This window comes from Sorex araneus, chromosome 5, assembly GCF_027595985.1.
Source record: "Sorex araneus isolate mSorAra2 chromosome 5, mSorAra2.pri, whole genome shotgun sequence".
In the NCBI taxonomy this organism is placed as follows: domain Eukaryota; kingdom Metazoa; phylum Chordata; class Mammalia; order Eulipotyphla; family Soricidae; genus Sorex; species Sorex araneus.
Window position 1 is genome coordinate 54385867 of NC_073306.1, and position 20435 is coordinate 54406301.

Genomic DNA, 20435 nt, shown 5'->3' on the forward strand with positions numbered 1-20435 from the left:
GCACCAGGCACCAGGCTGAGAGTAACCAAGCACTACTAAGTATGGCTCAATTTTTTTTTTCTTTTTGAGTCACACCTGGCGATGCACAGGGGTTACTCCTGGCTCTGCACTCAGGAATTACTCCTGGCGGTGCTCAGGGGACCATATGGGATGCTGGGGATCGAACCCAGGTAGGCTGCGTGCAAGGCAAATGCCCTACCCGTTGTGCTATCGCTCCAGCCCCCAGATCAATTTTTTTAAAGTTTTTTTTAATTGAATTACTGTGATATAGACTCTTACAAAGATGCTTGTGATTAGGTTCCAGTCATACACTGTTCCAACACCTATCTTCCATCAGTGTACATTTTCCAGCACCAGTGTCCCCATTTTCCCTCCCATCACCCCCACCCCACCCCAGCCTGTCTCTCCCCCCACCCTTTGGGCATTGTGGTTTGCAAAATAGATACTAAAAGGTTATTAGGTATATCCCTTTACCTATTTTTAACACAGTTCTTGTTCAGCATGATAATTTCCAGCTTTTATTGGCATACTGGCCCCTTCTCTACCTTACCTGCCCCCCACCCTACACACACTTATGGTTCATTCCAACCATTGACCAGTCCTCCTAGCTCCTTTCTTTCCTGGAAACGCATATTAGTCTTCTAACGTGCCGTGTGTGTGTGTGTGTGTGTGTGTGTGTGTGTGTGTGCTTTAAATATACTACATTTTTTTTTCTTTTCCTGTAAAGTGATAAATGTTCCATGGACAGGGGTGGGTGGGTGAGGTGGTTCCTCTGCGACATGCAAAACTGCTTTGATAGGCGTTTGCTAAGCTCCTGACGGTGGCAGGTGCTCAGTATTTGTGAAATGATGTGAAAATGCTCCGTAGTCAGCTAGTTGGGTTTTGCAGATGTCACCCCGAGAAAGAAAACAGACACAGGAAACGAAGATCTGGCATGCCGGGCACTGAACCTCAAAGGCAGAGACGGGATAGGCTCAAACCTGCCATCTGAGACACTGAAAGAAAAGTCGGGGAATTGGCTCCCTCAACTCCGTGAACCCCAGGGTGCTGCAGACGGGCGGGAAGGTGGTCTCTGCGCCAGGGTCCCGTGCTCACTTCCTGCACTTCGGACACTGGACCTCCCAGGAGAGGGGAAGGCGGAAGGGACAGGCCCTGGCGCCCTACTGTCCAGCAGCGACCCGGCGGACCAGCAGCATTAACCCACGCGGAGCAAAAGCCGCAAACCGGAAGGCGGCCTAGCCCGGCGGGAGCGAGTCCGGCTGCGCAGGCTCGGCCGCGGGCGGGTCAGGGCAGTCCCAGGGCCAAGGGACGGGAGGGGCGGGGCGAGGCGGGCAGAGGGGCGGGGCCAGGATGAAAGGGGCGGGGCACCGTGGGAGAAAGTCGTCTCGGGCCGAGGGGCGGGGCTACTGTGTCTGGAGGGCGGGGCTAGGTGTGAAGGGAGGGGCTGAAAAGCCTGAAGGGGCGAGGCGCAGCGCGAGGGGCGCGGCCAGCAGGGGAGGGGCGTGGCGCAGCCGAGGGGGAGGAGCCTGGGCCACCGCCGCCGTCGCCGCCGTCGCCGCCGCCGCCAGGTAAGGGGCCAGGGTCCAGTGGGGCCTAAGACGGTGTTTCCCACGCCGGGCCGTTCCCTGCCCTCTGCGCGGCCGGCCCTAGACGGGCTGCCCTTCTCCGGCCGGCCCCCGCCGGCCTTTTGCCCCACCTCCACTCCGACCTTCGTCCCCCGTGTGCCTCCCTGGAGTGACCAGCGCTGCCCCCCGACGCCGCTCGCCCCGCGGCCAGAGGCTGTGGGTTGTTGCTTGCTGACTTTCAGGGCCGGGAGCGCCCCCAGGAGGCATGCCGGGCGGCAGATGGGGAAACTGAGGCCGGGCGGAGCAGTCAGGCAGCTCCAGAGCGTCGAACACTTAGAGGTCACCCAGTCACCCCTTAATCTAGGACACTACTCAGGGGAGGGGCGAGGCCAAGGGGCTTGCCCAAGGTCACACTGCTTAACTGAACTAACTAACCCTCCCACCAGGGATGACGGCCCTGCCCGGCACCCCTCCCGCCTTGCGCCCATGGCACGCGAACAATTCTGGGGGCGTCTGGCATTGCCTTCTAGAGGGTTCCTCGGACTAGAGCCCGGTGGCCCTCGCCCCGCTCATGCAGGGGCTGTGGTGATCAGAGAATTACTGTGCTGACTTTGGGTGGTTTTCCAGGCTGTAGAAACTGAGGCTCCGGGAAATGACTTCCCCAAGACCGCACTGCTAGGATGAAGAACAGGGTAAGAACACAGGTTAGGAGCGGGAGAGTTAGTACCCGGTTAAGGGGGTCGCCTTGCACGCAGCTGACCCTGTTCTGTCTCCTCATGGTCCCTTATACCACAATGTGTGGCCCAGTGCCCCCACCCCCACCCCCAAAAAAGGAAAGGAAAAGAACATGGTGCCTGGCATAGAGTAGGCCTTCACTGTGTCCTTTTGGGGGTGGGTGTGGAGGGTGGGCACACCCAGTAATGCTTTGCGTTACTCCTGGCTCTGCATTCAGGAATTACTCCTGGCAGGGCTCAGGGGACTAGATGGGTGCGGGGAATTGAACCTGGGTGAGCTGCATACAAGGTAAGCACTTTACCTGCTGTACTCTCGCTACAGCCCCTTCATCCATCGTGTCCTTTCTCTGCCCTCTGCTTACCTGCCATGAGGTCACACTTGGCCTCATTACACTCAGGCCCAGCCACTGCAGCTAGGTACCAAGTCAGAGTTAACACTTTGTTCTCTCTCTCTTTTTTAACTTTTCCGAGGTTTTTTAACTTAACTTTTTTTTTAACTTTTAACACACCATCAATGCTCAGGAATTACTTCTGGCGGTGCTCCGGGGACCCTATGGGATTCCAGAGATCAAACCCAGGTTGGACATTTGCAAGACAAATGCCCTATCTGCTATACTATCTCTCTCTAGCCCCAACACTTCATTCTTTTTAACCCAGGTTGAGGCCTCCATTCATTCATTCCACAGATGGTATTTGCATACCTTCTATGGGCCCTTGTGCACTGTTTAGGTGCTGAGAATACAGCAGCAAACAAGACAAGTGTTTCCTTGGGGAGTTCACTCTGGAGTGGAATAAGATACTGAGTTTTGGTGTGTGGAGAAGGGCCTCAATAGAAAGGACTTCCTTTTAGTCTGGGGAAGTGGCCTGGGCAGAGAGAAAGTCCCACCGTCACAGTGCTGAGCTGTCCCTGGGCCGTGTCTGAGAGGCTCTGCCGGCCTGAGCTTTCCCATCCCACTGCCCAGGGTTGGAGGGAAGGGGCTGTCTGGGTAGAGGGTGATCCAAAGGAAGCCCTAGATTGAGCCGCTGCCTGAAACATAACACCGGCACCTCCTCCCTGTGTGACCTTGGTTTGTCATCAGGTCACCCCACCTCTCTGAACATCCGTTTCCTTATCTCACAACAGGGCCATCTTACGCCATGGATGCTCTGTGTGTGCTTATAAACCATAAAACGAGATGCAGAGTGTGGCCTCTGTCGGGGGCCTTCCCCAATGGGGGGTAACAGGGTGCGTTTATTCCAAGCACATTATTCGAGAGGCTTCATGACCCCATTTCTGCTCTCAACCGAGAACCCTAGGAGGCAGAGAGGGGAGACTGAGGTTCCCACCGGGCTGAGAAAATGCGGGGCTCAGGTCACAGCTGGCATTGCCATGATGCCCACCCTCGTGCTGCCTTGTGCAGGACCTCATAGCTGGGGGATGGGTCCTAGCTCTGGGGCTGCTCAAGCAAGTCATCTCAGACAAGCTGTGTGTGAGTGCTCTGTGCCTCAGTTTCCTCGTGGGTGAAAGGCCAAAACTGTGAAAGGGAAAGGACATGAAGGCAGCATCCAAGCTCTGCACCGGCCCTGCTCTCTGAGGGCCTTTCGTCCTTTTCCTTTTAAAAAATAGCCCCCCCCCCCCATCCCACCCCTGCTTTCCTTCCTTTTGTTGTTGTGGCTGCCTGGCCTGATGCACACCTTGTTTTAGTTGCAGGACTTGCACACCCAGGCTGTGGTCACACACTTTGTTTGTGGCATGGGGGGTGAGGGGGGGGGGTACCGAAACAGAGCGGCCAGAACCATGCTCGATGCATGTGGACAACACTGGGGCTTGTAGCCTCACACTTGCAGGGCAGGTACTTCTGCCACCGAGCCATGCCAGGGACGCCTTGTATAGGCCTAAGTCCCAGGAGCAGTTGGACAGTCCCAATTGACTCGATTGCCAGAGCTCAGCAGTGTACGTCTGCTGATGTTTGGGTGGGCCTGGAGAATTTCGCACAAGCCTGAAATCCCTCTCTCTGTCCTGCCCTGGAACCACCAGGCGACAGGTGTGCAAACCAGCTGGGCTGCACCTCTGAGACCTGAACGTCCTTAGGCGGGGTTTGACCGTGTCCTTTCTGACCCGTGTGTTTTTCCGAGTGCTAACCAGGCCAGCCCCTGATTAGCTTTGGAGATCAGATGAGACCAGTGTGTTCAGGGCGGTTTGGCCACACACGTGACCTGTGTATTTTGTTAACGCCCTTATAAACTGGGCTGCAGAGATGAGGGCCTGGCTTCCTTGAAGGCGCTCCCACAGGCAGAAGGGGCAGGAAGGGAAATTTAATCCAAGATTGTACCCTCCTCTGCCAAACCCTGTTGTGGCTTCCTGGTGGCCTTTCTTTTTTCCTTCTCATTCAGGGCAGGGGTGCGTCAGGGGTTGGGGGGGGTGGCAGAGGGAGCCACACCCAACAGTGGCACTCAGCTCAGAGGTAGGTCTCAGCGGAGCTCAGGGGCCCTGGGCCTCTGACTCGCCGAGCATGCGCTCTACCCACGGAGCCGTCTCTGCAGCCCAGCTCTGAGAAGGGAAGGTCCGTGTCAATTAGTGATGGAGCTCTTTGAAGGTGGGGTGGGTCGCTAGGGCTGAGGCAGACTGGGAGGGGCTCCCGCAGCACCGCCCTTCGAGGTGATAGCAGGTGCACCAGGGGGCTGGTGGGAGAGGACGGGCACAATCGTGAATGGGCACAAAATGCCACACAGCCTGGTATTCCCCCCACCCTGCCAGCACCCACCCATCCTCTCAGTAGCCAGAGTAGAATTGGGAAAGGAATCTTCCCCTCGTGGCAACATCTCTTGGGTGGCGGGGCGGGGGGACGGGAAAGGGCTCCCAAACAATGCTCCAGGCATTCAGGGGCCACTTCCTATAATCCTTAGCCAACAGAGTCAGACGGACAGGCCTGGTGGTAGGGTGCTGCTCCAATCCGGTGGTGCTGGGACCACCTGGACCGCCCCTAGATGCCCCTGGGCCTCAGGGCTACACGTGTTGGTGCTGGGGGCTGTGCAGTGCTGGGGTTGGACCCTGGGCCCTGAGCACGTAAGGCCTGCACACCTGCTGAGTAGGGGCTGAGCCGTCTCCTACCCCCCTGTCTCTGTCTCACTTTGGCCTGTGGTATGATTATCCAGAGCTGTTATCTGGTTCTTCTCTGCCGAAACTATTGCCTTGGAGGCCTCTAGAATGCTGCACTTACCACTAGCTTCTGATTTAATTTCCAGATAGAGATTTAAAATAAATGGATTCCTCTCCTAAAATGCTGGGGCAAGGGTCCAGTTCATAACTTAGGCCTAAGAACTCTCCTTTCTAGGTCATTGCAGAATGTTCTCTCTCTCTGTCTCTCTGTCTCTGTATCTCTCTGTCTCTATATCTCTGTCTCTCTCTAACTCTACCTCCCTCTCTGTGTCTCTCTGTTGCTGTCTCTGTCTCCCTCTCTTTCTCTCTCTGTTTCTCTATCTTTATCTCTGTATCTCTCTGTTCTGTCTTTGCCTGTCTCTGTCTCCCTCTCTCTCTGTCTCTCTATCTTTATCTCTGTATCTCTCTGTTCTGTCTCTGTCTCTATCTCTCTGTCTCTCTGTCTCTATCTCTAGCTCTGTATCTCTCTGTCTCTATCTCTATCTCTGTATCTCTCTGTCTCTGCCTCTATCTCTGTCTCTGTCTTTCTGTCTTTCTCGCTCTCTCGCTCTCTCTCTTTCTCTCAGTTTCTCTTTTACTTTGAACTTCTGTATTTCTGACTTAAGAACAGTGTTGTAGCTATTTTTATAGTAAAGGATTTCGTCAGCCATTGCTTTTCCTTTTCCTGGGCTCCGGAACAGTTACGCCTTCTGGTGACCCTGTAGTCATCTCTCTAGTGATGTTAATTTGACTGTGCTGTGGACGCTTTTAAAAAGCAGTTGGGGGAGCAGAAGACAGACAATGGTGAGGGCACATGCTTAGGACGCACCCAGCCAGGTTTAATCCCTGGCACCGTGTGACTCCCGAACACAGCTCTGCTGGACCCTGTTTGCCACTGAATGACCCAGGTAATCCTGGAGAGTGCAGGGCCTGAGCAGCACCAAATCCTCCAGGCCTCACATTGAATCACCAGCCCCCTTGGCTGTATAGCTGGGAGTGGCCTCTGGTTCCCCTAAGCACTCTTGGGAGGTCCCCCACAAAAAAAAAAAATCGGCTAGGGGGACCAGGGAGATAGCTGTAGTGGTGGAGCACAGACCTAGCATGTGTGAAGCCCTAACCAAGTAGCCCCTTAGTGCCAGGTAGCACCACAGGACTGAGCACTGAATTAGTAGTTCCCTCTATGACCAGAAAAAGAGTGGGAGTGAGAAACCCTTCCTCCCTCCAACACACAGACACACATTTATATGTGACCTTGGCTTTCACTTTCACTGACAGTTCCCGTGAAAAAGGTTACTGCTGGCCAGCATGTAAGAAAAACGCTAGTTCGTTCTTGCGTGTTGTCCATAAAGGCCCAGGCCATGGAATTTTTCAGGCTGGTTAAAACATTTCAAGGTTAAGGACTAGGGAGATAGCATAGCAGATAAGGCACTTGCCTTCAACACAGCCCACTGGGTTCAGTTCCCCAGCACCATATATGGTCTCCTGCACATCACCAGGAGTGGTCCCTGAGCACAGAGCCAGGAGTAAGCCCTGAGCACTGCCAGGTGTGACTCAAACCGCTCCCCACCCCCACCAAAAAATAATAATTTTCCAGTTTAATCGGGGCCATATTTGATTTCCTCCTTGGTGCTGACTTTGGCATATCTCATGTCTCCATAGAAGAAATCCCATCACGTTAGTCACCAAAACAGTGACTAAGCACCTCCTAGGGACGCTTGCAGAGCTGAGGACCTGTTTGCGGAATGACTGTCTCCCCACATACTCACAGAAACTGCTCAGCCACATTTTCAGATTAGGTGACTGGAAAAAATCATAATTATAGACAATCAAAATGAAGGACCAGCGAGAGGGCTCTCAACAGGCTGAGCACAGGCTTTGCATGTAGGAGGCCCAGGAGCAATTCTCGACACTGTGTTGTCCCCTGAGCACAGCCAGGGGTGGCCCCCAAACCAAAAACAATAATAGAAAGAAACAGACTCCCCACATTGATGAAGCCTCCCTGGGAAATAATCCAGTTCACCCAGCTCTGAGCTTTACAGCCGTAACGGGCGGATGTCCATGCCGGATGTCCAGGCCGTCTGTAGTCACGACACAGTACGGTCCTGTCCCTCGGAGTCAGGCTCTCAGCTGCGGGCCTTTCTCTACGTTCTCTGGTGTCTTCACAGCATCGGACACAGACGAGACCCCCAGGGACCCCGAGAGCTGGGAACTGTCCATGTTCCCGGCATACAGGGTGTCCCCTAACTCTGACCTGCAAGGTCCCTTCCTTGCCATGGGACTTCCGGCTTTCTCTCTGCGAACCACTCTGGACACTCTCAGTTCAGCCTCGCCCTGATTCTGATCCCACTTCAGACCAAGGGCGGGGCCCACCGAGAATCACTGCATCAGTTCAGGGGGCACCTCACAGTTGCCACCACTCCCTTGGCTGGCACAGTGGGGGAACTCCCATCCAATTGGCCAGTCCGTAGGTTTGCAACCGAGTGCCCACCGCCTTAAGAGCCAAGATGCACGCGCCTGTCCCCCTCCTGTTTGCCCTTTCCTTCATCACAAGATCTACTAGTGGTCTGAGGACTGGAACCCCACCGGGACCCCAGCCCCTCCGGCTGGTCAGCCATCCCGGGCTAGGGCTCTCTGAGAAAAAAACCTCCTTTTCTAGGAGTCAAGAGCATCATTGTCTTTAGCTAAAATTATTTTTAATTTTTAAAGCACCAAGAAGCTTAAAATAGAAAAGTGAGAGCAAACATGTGGACTTCTAGTCTCACAGCCCCACCAGTGAGATCAAGGATAATTGACATTTTGATGTACTTCCTTTTAGTTTGGTAAAACATTGTTTTTGTTTGTGAACCACCTGGAGAAGGGCTCAGGGGTTACCCCTGGTTCTGTACCTGGGGGGGCCTTGCCACGCCAGGGATTAGTCACACCTGGACCTCTTGCATGAGGAGCATCTGTTCCAACCCATTGAACTAACTCACTGGCCCCTGAAACACTTTTTTGGAAACATAACTGGATTAGTATTTTAAATCCGGTGGTACGATGCTGCCGCATACCTCCCTCGGGAATTAAAATGAAGGTCTCCCTATCCTTAGGGCTTGCACATTTCTGCAGTGTAAATGCCCTGCAGCCTACTGTTTAAATGCTATCATCTTCGGGTGTGAGACTGAAAAGATCCATATGAGACTGTCCTCACCATCAGCCTGAGCCATCTCAGCATACCACATTGGAATTTAAAACTACAGCGTGCAGGGCTGGAGCAATAGCACAGCAGGTAGGGTGTTTGCCTTGTACACAGCCAACCTGTGTTCGATTCCCAGCATCCCATATGGTCGGTCCCCTGAGCACCGCCATGAGTAATTCCTGAGTGCGTGTGCCAGGAATAACCCCTGAGCATCACCGAGTGTGACCCAAAAAGCAAAAATAAATAAATAAATAAATAAAATTACAGCATGCTCATAAAAATTAAATACAAAGAAAGGAATTGAATTGGGGCTGGAGCGATAGCACAGTGGGTAGGGCATTTGCCTTGCACAAGGCCGACCTGGGTTCGATTCCCAGCATCCCATATGGTCCCCTGAGCACCACCAGGGGTAATTCCTGAGTGCAGAAACAGAAGTAACTCCTGTGCATCGCCAGGTGTGACCCAAAAAGCAAAAAAGAAAGAAAGAAAGAAAGAAAGAAAGAAAGAAAGAAAGAAAGAAAGAAAGAAAGAAAGAAAGAAAGAAAGAAAGAAAGAAAGAAAGAAAGAAAGAAAGAAATTGAATCATCCAGGAGCCAACACACACACACACACACACACACACACACATACACACACACACACACACCCCACCCACCACCATCACCACCACCACCACCACCACCACCACCATCACCAAATAACCACTGTCACCATCCTATATTGTGGACAGTCTTCCAGTCTTCTCTGGGGAGAGACACACACAAAAAATAACTTTCTGCCGAGTTCGGAAGTAGTCCATATTTACGACAAACAAAAAAGTGGGGAAACCCAGAAAACTTCAGAGTTACGTGAGAATTTCTTTCAGCCATTTTTTCCCTCTTAGCTTCTAATGCATGTTTGGAGCCAGAGAGGTAATACAGGGGTTTTAGTGCACACAGTTGACACAGATTTGATCCCCAGGACCCCATTATGGTCCTCAGCGCACTACTAGGAGTAATCCCTGAGCACAGAGCCTGGAGTAAGCCTGGAACATAGCTGGGCGTAGCCCAAACCCCTCTCCACCACAACATAAATAAAAATTAAAGGAAATAAACTATGCTTGCACTCCAAGCTTCCTAGCGTGTGGGCAGAGCCGGGCCTGTCCAGCGCCGTGTCCTCAGGCCTGTTAGCCAGGCTTCACTGGGGAACCCCGACTCGGGTCTCTTGGGAGCCTCTTCCCAAAATTAAAAATAAATGAGAAAATAAAACTCCTACTAAAGGAAAAAAGAGTTTTCTCTTTTAAAGAGGCAGAAAATAATATTCCGGGGGGGTTGTCTGCACAGTGGCTGCTCGGTTGAAGCATGGACAGCTTGAAATTTGGGGGGACCCTGGGTTTGGGGCTCTGGAGCATCCTGGGAAACTCCTGATGCTTGGTCTGGTTTTGCCTCCCTTCCTCATCTGAGACAGAATGTGAGCAGAGGGGTGCCCACAGGGAGAGACTGACTACGGGAAACCTAGCTCTGGTTTCAGCCTGGAAGATAGTTGATGGATGTTCTCCTGTCCATAGACACTTCTGAGCGTGGCGAGGGGCCCAGGCCTAGTGGCCGGCCGTGGGGGCCTCGCTCCCCAGGGCTACGCACACCCACCACGGGATCCTTCTCTCCCACAGGGCTCCGCTGCTGCTCCCACACCCCATGGCCCCACAGGCTGGTTTTTCTGGTTTGCTCCCCACCGGCAATTTGCATATTTCTCTGAAGAAGCATCCCGGAGCTGAACAGCCTGTTTTCAGAGTCAGAGAGAGGAAGCCCATCCTTGCCTGTTGAAATCTGGGTGAGTAGCTAAGGTTTCCTCCCCCTGGGAACCCAGGATGGGATTTTAGGTGGTCTTATTTTGAGTATTTTGAGTGAACATTTTATCTGTCTCCCTCCCTGGAATATAACCCCTGTGATGGAGGGTCCTTGTGGGTCTGTCTCAGGGTGTCCCCCTGGGTCCCCAGCTTAGGGCCTGGGAGCTGCCTCCTCAAGAGACAGCTCATTAAATTAACTGGATGATTTGGGGTAGAGGTGAGCACCTATTAATTTACTTGAGCCTTAGAAGATCTTTAAAATTCGAGCAAGACATCCTACTGCTTTTTTTTTTCAGCTTCTTTATTTTTAAAATTTTGAGTTGTAACATATAGCATTATTTTAGTTGGGGGTAAATAATGTAATATTTCCATATATGTATATAACGGGTACCACAGTCTAGTTTACATCTGTTGCTACTTTCCTTTCTTCTTATGATGGAAGTTTCTAAGACTTACTCTCCTAGCAACTTTGGATATATACACAGTGTTGTTAACCATAGTGATCAGGCTATATATTTAACATCCTCAGGAATGTAACTGGAAATGTGTCCTTTTTTTTTTTTCTCTGTTTGGGCCACACTCAGGGGTTACTCCTGGCTCTGACTCTGTACTTAGTAATCACTCCTAGCAATGCTCAGAGAACCATATGGGATGCAGAGGATGCAATCCGGGTCGACCATGTGCAAGGCAAACACCTTTCCCACTGTACTATCACTCTGGCCCTATTCTTTTTTCTTTCTTACTTTTTTTTTTTTTGGTTGGGGCGGAGGCGGGCTGGGGTGGGGGGTGGGGGCCAGGGACAACCATATTTGCTAGTGCTCAGGGGCTGCTCCTAGCTCAGTGTTTAGGGGTTACTCCCTGCAGTGCTCAGGGACCATGTGCTTCCAGGGGTCAAACCCAGGACTTCTGCATGCAAATATGTGCCCCAGCCTTTTGAACTGTCTCTCCTAACCCGGGAGTCCATCTTTTTTTGATCCCCTTCTTTTGCCTGCCCGACCCCCTACCCTCCCATCCCCACACCACCAGTCTGCTGTCTATATCTGTGAGTTTGTTTACATTCCATGTACTCTCACCACGTGAGAATTTACAGCACCTGCTTTCCTGGCGTGTTTCACTTTGCATCATGCCTTCAAAGTCCATCTGAGTCTTTGCATGTGGCAAGATTGTGTTCCTTTGAAGGTTGATTGATATTCCACTGTGTGTGTTTATATCCCCACTGTCTTATCCATCTATTCACTGAGCCAGATCTTGTCTATTATAAATAATGCCACAATGAATGTGAGATGCATGGGATTTTTCTTTTTCTTTTTTTTTTTTTTTGAGTTAGTGTCTTGGGGTTGTTTTGGATAAATACTCAGAAGTGGAAGACTGGATTATGGTGTCCAAGACCATGAGTTTAAACCCCAATGCTGCCTGTATGCACTGAGATTATCCAGACCACCCCACAGCCTAGGGTCCCCTAAGAGTCAAAAAGAAAAATCCCTAAGTGAGATTTCTGGGTTGAAGGGTAGTTCTATTTTTCAATATTTTTTAGGAACCTCACTTTGTTTTCCACAGTGCAAAAGAGTCCCTTCCCTTTTCTCACCTTGCCAACACTTGTTATTTCTTGTCTTTGTGATAATAGCCACAATAACAGGTATGAAGTGAGCTCACTGTGGTGTTGATCTGCATTTCCTCGTGATTAGGGATGCTGCACCCTTTGTAATGTACCACTTGGCCATTAGTCTGTCCTCTTTGGGAAAATGTCTGTTCAGATTCTCTGCCCATTTTCAAATCAGGTTGTTTGTGGTTGGGACTTTGGGTGGGTTGGTGGTTTGGGTTTCTATTTCTTGTCTTGCTATTTAGTTGTATGAGCTCTTTATATATTGTGAACAGTGGCCATTTATCAGATGACAAATGATTTGCAAATATTTTCACCCACTTGATTGGTTGCTTTTTCATTTCGTGATGTTTTTCTTTGCTGTGCAGACCTTTTAGTTCAGAACCAGAGAGAGAACTTGGTGGGCTAGAGCTCATTCTTTGCATGGGGACCAGCTGGTGTACTGGCAAGGCAGAAAGACAGCCCAGGTGTAGTGAACAGTCAGACCTGGGGCGTGAGCAGGAGTGTAGAGACAGGTGGGCTGGCTCAGGTAGGCATGGGTAGGCCTCGTGGAGGGGTCGGTGCTCATCCAGGTGCGATGGCAGGTGAGTGACATGAACAGCAGAGATACCAGGAAGGCCACTCAGGCCCCAGCACAGAGACTAGATTAGGGGCCACCAGGAGTGTCTCTTGTTGAGTGAGCGAAAGAATGAATTCCACCTGTCCTGAGGTCTGTGCACGTCCACCTCTCCTCCGTGGTTAGAACAGGGTAGCACGTGCTTCTTGGGTTGGAAAGATGTTTATTCACAGACGAAGAGCTAACATGGGGCTCCAGACACCAGCACACTCAAATGCCTTCTGGCTCCCCTGGGTCATAGGTGCAATTATCACAGCCCCCGTTAGCCCCTGGAGTGGGTGCTAAGCCTCTGGGTGCTGCCTTGGTGCTCTGTCCTTGGTTCTTAGTCTATTATTTTTTCCACCCCATGGTCTTGGCTGACCCTCTGAGCCAGGGAAACCTACTCCGAGTCTCAAACTGAGGTTCCTGGAAGTGTTGGAGGTCAAACTTCATGGGCAATATTGGGCAGGATGTTAGCTGCACGGAGCCACGGTTTCTCCTTCTGGAGTGTGGAGTGCCTCAGTCCTCCCCAACACTTGCTTTGCTGGTTTTCAGTTATCTATTCTGATAGCTGAGCAGCGGTGTCTGGCTGGAATCTTAATTTCTGTTTTTCTGCTGAGTAAAGATACTGCCCCTTTTCATATGCTTATTGCCCCTGGGTATGTTTTATAACATACGTCTCTCCTCTCCTTTCTTTGATTTGTCTCATTTGATTGTCATACTGGATAATAGTGGTTTCATATATCATAGAATAGAAATCCTATGTTGATCTATATATTTAAAATGTGGGGGCTGGAGGGATAGCACAGTGGGTAAGGCATTTGCCTTGAACGCGACTGACCCGGGTTCAATTCCCAGCATCCCATAGCACCCTGAGCACCCTGAGCATCCCTGAGCACCGCCAGGAGTAATTTCTGAGTGCAGAGCCAGGAGTAACCCCTGTATATTGCCAGGTGTGATCCAAAAAAGCAAATAAATAAATAAATTAATTAATTAAATAAAATGTGTCTCCCCAGTTCATGCTGTTTGTTTTCACCAGAGCAGCAGGTAGGGCATTTGCCTTGCACACAGCCAACCTGGGTTTGTTCCCCAGCACCCCTTATGGGTGCTTGCCAGAAATGATCCCTGAGTATGGAGCCAGGAGTAAGCCCTGTGCATCACTGGGTGTGGCCCAATCCAGTCCCCTCCCCCCATAAAAAAAGTGATCAAGCAGGCCAGGGAGAAAGCCCAAAGTGACGGAGTGCATACACCACTTGCACGAGACTCTGAGTTTGATCCCCAGGTCTGATGGCCCATAAGCACTGCCGTAAGCAACATCGCCATAAACAAAAGCCCTGGTGGTCTGCACCTGGTGGTCTGATCCCTTCCCCCCAATAAGTGATGAACCGAAGTCCGTCCCTTTTTTGGTAGTTGGTGACTTTTGTACCCTGTTTCAATAACCTTTTCCTATTTCCGATGCATTTTTATTTGTTTGCTTTTCTCCTACAGGGCTGGAAATGGCCACAAGAGACGGATCGAGCCAGAGGCTGTCCCAGGGGACCGAGCCCGCTGAGGAGGGGGAGGCGAGTCTGCCCACAGGCCGGGAGCTGGCCGAGGCCAACCGCTTCGCCTACGCTGCCCTCTGTGGAGTCTGCCTGTCCCAGCTGTTTCCAGAGCCCGAGCACAGGTGAGTGTTCCTGTCGCACAGCCAGTGTCCTGCGTTTTCAGGAAGACCACGGCTGGCGGCCAAGCAGCCTCCAGGCAATACTGGACACTTTAAAGAGTTAGAAGCTATTGTCCCGGCCTTGCAGAGCCTCTAGCACCCCTCTTTCAGGGACCAGCGAGAGTACAGCAGGTGGGGTGCTTGCCTTGCACACGGCCAACTCAGATTCTTCCCCCCATCCCAGATGGTCTCCAAGTACTGCCAGGAGTGATTCCTGAGTGCAGAGCCAGAGGTAACCCCTGAGCATAACCAGGCGTGGTCCAAAAGCAAAGCAAAGCAAAAAGACATCCCTCACTCAGTGCCCACTTACATGCCCTTCAATAGACAATTTTCTTTTTATGGCTGACACTCAGGGACACCCCCTGGGAGACTCTCGGCCAGAATGGGCCAACAGTTCCAGGTGAGGGCCCAAGGATTTGGCGCTGTCGGGGGGCCGTGGTACACAGGGATTACCCATCCTGACAGTGCTGAGGCTCCTCCAGAGCTGAACCCTGCATTGCTCATGTTGTCGGGGATCAAACCATTGTCAGCACACCCCAGAACTTAGGCTGGAGTCTGGGTTCAAATCCTACCTCTGCCACTTTTTAGTTTAGTTATGGGCCAGTGATGTGACTTCCCTAAACACCAGTCTGTCTGGGGCTGGGGTAATAATGCAAGAACACCTGCCTTGCACACAGCTGACTGGGGTTTGATTCCTGGCACCCCATCTGCTCCCCTATGTACTACTCTAGGTGATCCCTGAGTACCAGGAATGAGCTCTGAGTACAGCCAGATTTGATCCAGAAATAAATAAATAAAGTTTAAGATACGCAAATAAATAAACATCAGTCTGTCCACCTGTTGCCTGGGACCCATGAGGCCCACCTGCTGCATCGTGGCTGCATCAAGTGAAATAATGTCTCCATCTGAGCTCATGAGAAGATGAGCTGAGACACCAGCATGGTGCCTCAGCCACACAGCAGGCTCCCGGTTAGTGGTCAGGCGGCTTCCTGTTGGGCGCTTACTTCATTTGCCCCAATTTCCTCAGCTGTAGAGTGGAAAAAAGGCTAAAACTTTATACCAAAACAGACATTTGTACTGAAGCAATACTACAGCAGCTAGGGCACATGCCTTGCATGTGATTTTATGATATTTAGGCATTTTGATTGCCTAAACCCACAGCATGATCCCTGAGCTCAGAGCCAGGAGTACACCCTGAATACCACCAGGTGTGCCCCGACCCCCACCCCCACGCCCCCACTGAAAATAAATCAAATAGAAATAAATTAAAAGGGGCATTTGTGTCTACAAGTAATGAAATCATACTGAAAGATTTAAATGAAAGACTTGCTTTTATCACATAATAATAAATCCAGAGGTAGTTCATTTCAGACTTGATTCAGTACCTCAGGAGGCCTTTGTATTGGTTTCACTAAAGTTCTCTTGGACGTCTCCTCCTGTTCACAGAGTGGCTGCTTCAACCCCATACATCACACTTTCTCCCATCCACAGCCCAGAGCAGGAAGGAGGAGATCAGAAATTTTTCTCAGGTCTTTGACCCAGTGGGAAGTTTTTCCTGGAGTTCCCTAAGAAAATCTTCTGAATATCCCTCTCATTGGCTAGAACCAGTCACATGTTGAAGCCTTAGCTGTCAAAGAATCTGGGAGAATAAAGGTATTCGTCACCTTCTGGGGCCTGGGAATTGTCTCAAAAGGCTCAAGCACATGCTTTGCACTTGGGAGCCCTGGGTTCCGTATGTGATACCGCACAGTCCCTCCACTCGTCCCGCCGCACCACCAAGAATGCCCCCTAGCACGGTGCCGAAAGTTACGTGCCCTTTGTAGGCACTCTGCACCCCCCAGAAAGGGATACTTGCCACGTTCAACCTCAGGGAGAAGGGGCTGGGAATCCAGCAGTGAAGAGAGAGCATGTGTGAGAGCCGGGACTTGAGGAGGGCACGTGACATTATTCCCTGCAGAGCCTGACACGGGGCTGCTGCCAAACACCTCTGGCTCGTTTTCTTTTCTTTTTCTTTTTTTTTTTTTTTTTTTTTTGCTTTTCAGGTCACAACCGGCAATGCACAGGGGTTACTCCTGGCTCTGCACTCAGGAATTACTCCTGGCGGTGCTCAGGGGACCATATGGGATGCTGGGAACTGAACCCAGGTTGGCCGCGTGCAAGGCAAACACCCTACCCACTGTGCTATCGCTCCGGCCCCTCTGGCTCATTTTCTTATCAGTGACAAAAGCCCATAGTCTTCCTGTGCGGATCGTGGCTCCTACCTCCACCCCCTCGAAAGAAGCACGTGCTCCGCTCTTGCCCCCTGCCCTGCCTTATGATAAACGTGGTGGGCCTAGCTCTGATCTGCACCTGGTGGAAAAACCTTCCTACCATTAATATATTTCATAGTTTCTCTTGACTTCCTGTATTATGTAATTAGCTCAGGTATTGATTCAGAGCCTCAGAAGGCCTTGGGCAGGGCTTCCCTTCCTGATGACAGAAGGGAGGCAAGAATACATGTCCCTGTGCTCCGTCCCTCAACACGCTGGCACCCTGGGCCTGCATAGAGGTGGGAAGAGATTTATAGAGTTTGTTCCCATAAACCGTGGCTGGGGAATGTCCAGCCCATGGGCCATGGGAGATCTTTCTCAGGTGCATGATGAGACAGACATGCATGTTTCTCATGGGTTGCTGGAGGCCTGTCTGCCTGTGCAGTATAGTCCATGGAAGGTGTTACAAATTTCCAAATGGCCCTGGGCAGAAAAACGGTTCCCCATGCCTGCATACTTGCTCTGGGTGCCACCCAAGAGGGATACGGAAGTGAGTTATTGCCTGTGTGCCTGTTTCCCATGTACCCCCTCATCCAAGTCTTGTTACAAACTGGGCTGGCTTTATAAGCATTCGCCCAGGGATGTTTCCTTCCTGAAAGTTTCCAATTTGTCCTGCCAACTCTTTCCACATAACTGATCTCCATTTTCTTAGACCCAAAACACATTTCCAAAACCCCCTCAGTCTTTCACAGCCACCCCCCCTGCCCCCCCCACCACACACAGTTGGCTTCAAGAAGCTTTAGAAAACATTCCAGGGTGTCTGTCCTCCTGGGGCATTTAGCGAAGCCTTTGAAATACTTGTATTTTGATCATACGGTCAACAATTGTCCCAACTGCTGTCCCTTACAGTTACTCTATTAACCATTGAGAAAAGGTGAGGCCAGAATGACAGTACAGCAGAAAAGGTGGTTTGTACACAGCCAAAGGGGATGGATCCCTGGAACCACATATAGTACCCCGAGCCCCACCAGGAATGATCCTGAGTACAGAGCCAAGAGTCAGCCCTGAGCATCGCCGTCCAGAAAGAAAACAAAAGCACAAATAAACACAGAGAAAGGAGTAGCCTGGAAGAAGGGTGGCCAGTGTGTCCTGGCAGGCTGTGTGGCCTCGAGTCCATCTTCCATCTTCAGTGCTCAGCCTCCCCTGGTCCCCTCACAGAGAAACGAGCTGAGCTCAACTAGCAGTGGTTGAACAGCACCTCCGTGCTAAGTCCTACACGGAGAGAATTCTCTCCCTCACCTCCTCTCGCTTCAGATGACCAGGAGGGTGGGGGTCAGAGGGAGTTGGTTTATCAACCCCTCACACAGAGTCAGGGAATTGAGGTCCAGAGAGGGGGTTCCTTTTACTAGATGCTGTGTCACTCCCTGTAGGAGTGACAAACTGACCGTCCTCCCCATCCCCCATCTCCGAGGGCTGCTGGACAGCCTGGGTGCCCCTCCATGAAGAGAGCCCTTGACCCCAGGTGGGAGTATCAGGACCTGGCCTCATGCTCCGCTGGGGGCAGCTCTGAATGGTCACCCCCTCTTCGGCTCTCCCTGAGGCGTTTGTGGGGGCTGGGGTAGGCAGCCTGGTGCGCCCCCAGCCCTGTACTGGGATCCCCTCCCAGGTCTGACCCTCAGTGATGTCATGGGTGGGTTGGAGTCGGCCCCCCTAGACTCCTCAGGGCTTGGTGTCTGAACAAGTGTGATTGGCATCATCCCAGTGAATGCGCCGTCCCACCTGCTGCCAGCTGCTGGTCAGAGGCCAGTCCCAGGGTCCAGTCTAGCACATCCACCACAGGCAAATGTGGCCCTTCACTGCCCATGGGCCCCGTTCCTGCAGTTTCCGTAGCCTCTTTACGTTTGGTTAGGCCCCTCCCTCGTTCCTCTTGGTAGGGAGGGGGACTAAAAGCCACAGCAGGGGTTGTGAGGGCCGTCTCTGTCCAAGACCCTCAGTTCCTGTGGATACGGGTGGGTGCCTGCACTTCACCCTGTGGACATGTCAGCTCTAACCCTTCCCGGGGTTGGGTGGCAGGTCTCCCAGGGCTATAAAGGGCTCCTTGGGGTTGTGGGGGCCTCTGGGGCTGGGATCTCTCAGGGTTCTGGGGGTCTCCCGGGGCTGCACGGAGCCCTTCACAGCTAAGCTGGGTGCCTCTTGCAGCTCCTTCTGCACGGAGTTTATGGCGGGCCTGGTGCCGTGGCTGCGGCTGTCTGACGCCGTCTTGCCAACCATGACCGCCTTTGCCACTGGCCTGGGAGGAGAAGGAACAGACGTGTTTGTGCAGATTCTAATGAAGGACCCCATCTTGAAGAAGGACCCGATGGTCATCACTCAGGTACGCTTGTCTCCCCCCACCCCGTCCCCCACCCCTGGCGGCTGCTGGGAAAATGGGACACATCCTAGCCTTGCAAGCCTGAAAATCCCTCATGGTGCAGAGGGGAAGTGGGACGAGCAGAGTCACTGTGAACCCCTGCGGTGAGGGCCATAGCTCACGGTAAATGGCCTACACTGAGTATTGACCGTTGGTTTGGTTTATGGCTTAAAGAGCGCCTATGGGGCCGGGAGATGGCCCAGGGGTAAAAGCAAACCCAGCACAGGACCCCAGTTCGATCCACGTCACCACATGGCCCCTGAGCACCGCTGAGTGTGGCCTTAGTGACCCTGAGCCTGGCCAGGTCAACCATGTCATATGCCTCATCGGGAATGGCCCCTGGCCACCCCCCTCTACTGCTTGGGGGGCACCCCCTGCCAAAGAAATAAAGCATTTGTTAGTGCTGGTTCCTTTTCATATATTAATTCATTTAATTCTCAAGGCGACTCTAAGGGGAAATAATCTGACCTCGCCTTTCCCAGAGGAGAAAACAAATCACAGAGAGTTTGAGAAACTCTTTCAAGGGCTCACAGCAGACCTGGAAAGAGGCCGAGCCAGGGCTCAAACCTTGGTGTCCTGACTCAGAGCTCCTGTTGCCTGGCCACTGAGCAAGGGCGCCTCCTCCTAGAAGCAGCAGCTTTGCCGTGTGCCCCTGGCAGGCCGTGCGCCAGCCCCGTGCCGTGGAGCAGACAGCAGCTCCTGACTGGGCGACTGGTGGGTCGTGCGAGCTTCACACTGGAGACAGCCCTTCCCTTCACCTCCGTCCCCGAAATGCTCATGCGTGGCTGTGCTTCCCTCGGGGGAGGGGGAGGAGGCACACCCCGCAGTGCTCCCAGCTCGGTGCTCAGCTGTTCCCCCAGTGGCGCCCAGGGGATCCAAAGGGCCAGGATCAGGGGTGGAAACCAGTCTCCCATGAACTCTGCAAGCACTCGGCCCCTGAGTCCTCTCCGCAGCCCTTTGCTCCTGTCTGTGTCTACCTGGCTCACCGTGCAAATAGAGAGCAGGGACTTTCTCTCTCTCTCTCTCTCTCTCTCTCTCTCTCTCTCTCTCTCTCTCTCTCTCTCTCTCTTTCTTTCTTTCGTTTTCGTTTGGTTTGTCTTTGCCATCTCACTTAGTAAGAAGCAGGGGGCTGGAGCAATAGCACAGAGGGTAGGGCATTTGCCTTGCACGTGGCCAACCTAGGTTCGATTCCCAGCATCCCATATGGTCCCCTGAGCACTTCCAGGAGTAATTCCTGAGTGCAGAGCCATGAGTAACCCCTGTGCATCACCAGGTGTGACCCAAAAAGCAAAATAAATAAATAAATAAATAAATAAAAATCAGTAAATAATTGTCAAGGCTCGTTACATTGTCACCTCAGTGCTGATTCCCTTTTGCTTCCCTCCTAGGACCTTCTGAGCTTCTCACTCAAGGATGGTGAGTTGATTGTTGACTTCCTAAGCTCGTAACTCCGGTGGGGGTG

The 20435-nt window shown here is 52.1% G+C and overlaps 1 protein-coding gene across 3 annotated transcripts in view; it reads left to right on the plus strand.

Moving 5' to 3' along the window:
- Positions 1 to 1444: 1444 nt before the first annotated feature.
- The window catches only part of TMCO4 (transmembrane and coiled-coil domains 4), a 71563-nt gene continuing 52572 nt past the window's right edge, over positions 1445 to 20435 (plus strand). Inside the window, exons 1-6 of one of the 3 annotated variants that reach the window (XM_055140362.1) lie at positions 1506 to 1568; positions 2193 to 2257; positions 10241 to 10401; positions 14101 to 14278; positions 18763 to 18937; positions 20362 to 20389. In XM_055140362.1, coding sequence (XP_054996337.1) covers positions 14109 to 14278; positions 18763 to 18937; positions 20362 to 20389 — 373 coding nt within the window. In that variant the 5' untranslated portion in view covers positions 1506 to 1568; positions 2193 to 2257; positions 10241 to 10401; positions 14101 to 14108. Of the gene's footprint in view, positions 1569 to 2192; positions 2258 to 10240; positions 10402 to 14100; positions 14279 to 18762; positions 18938 to 20361; positions 20390 to 20435 lie in introns of all 3 variants that reach the window. The other 2 variants (XM_055140363.1, XM_055140364.1) reach the window with 2 other exon arrangements.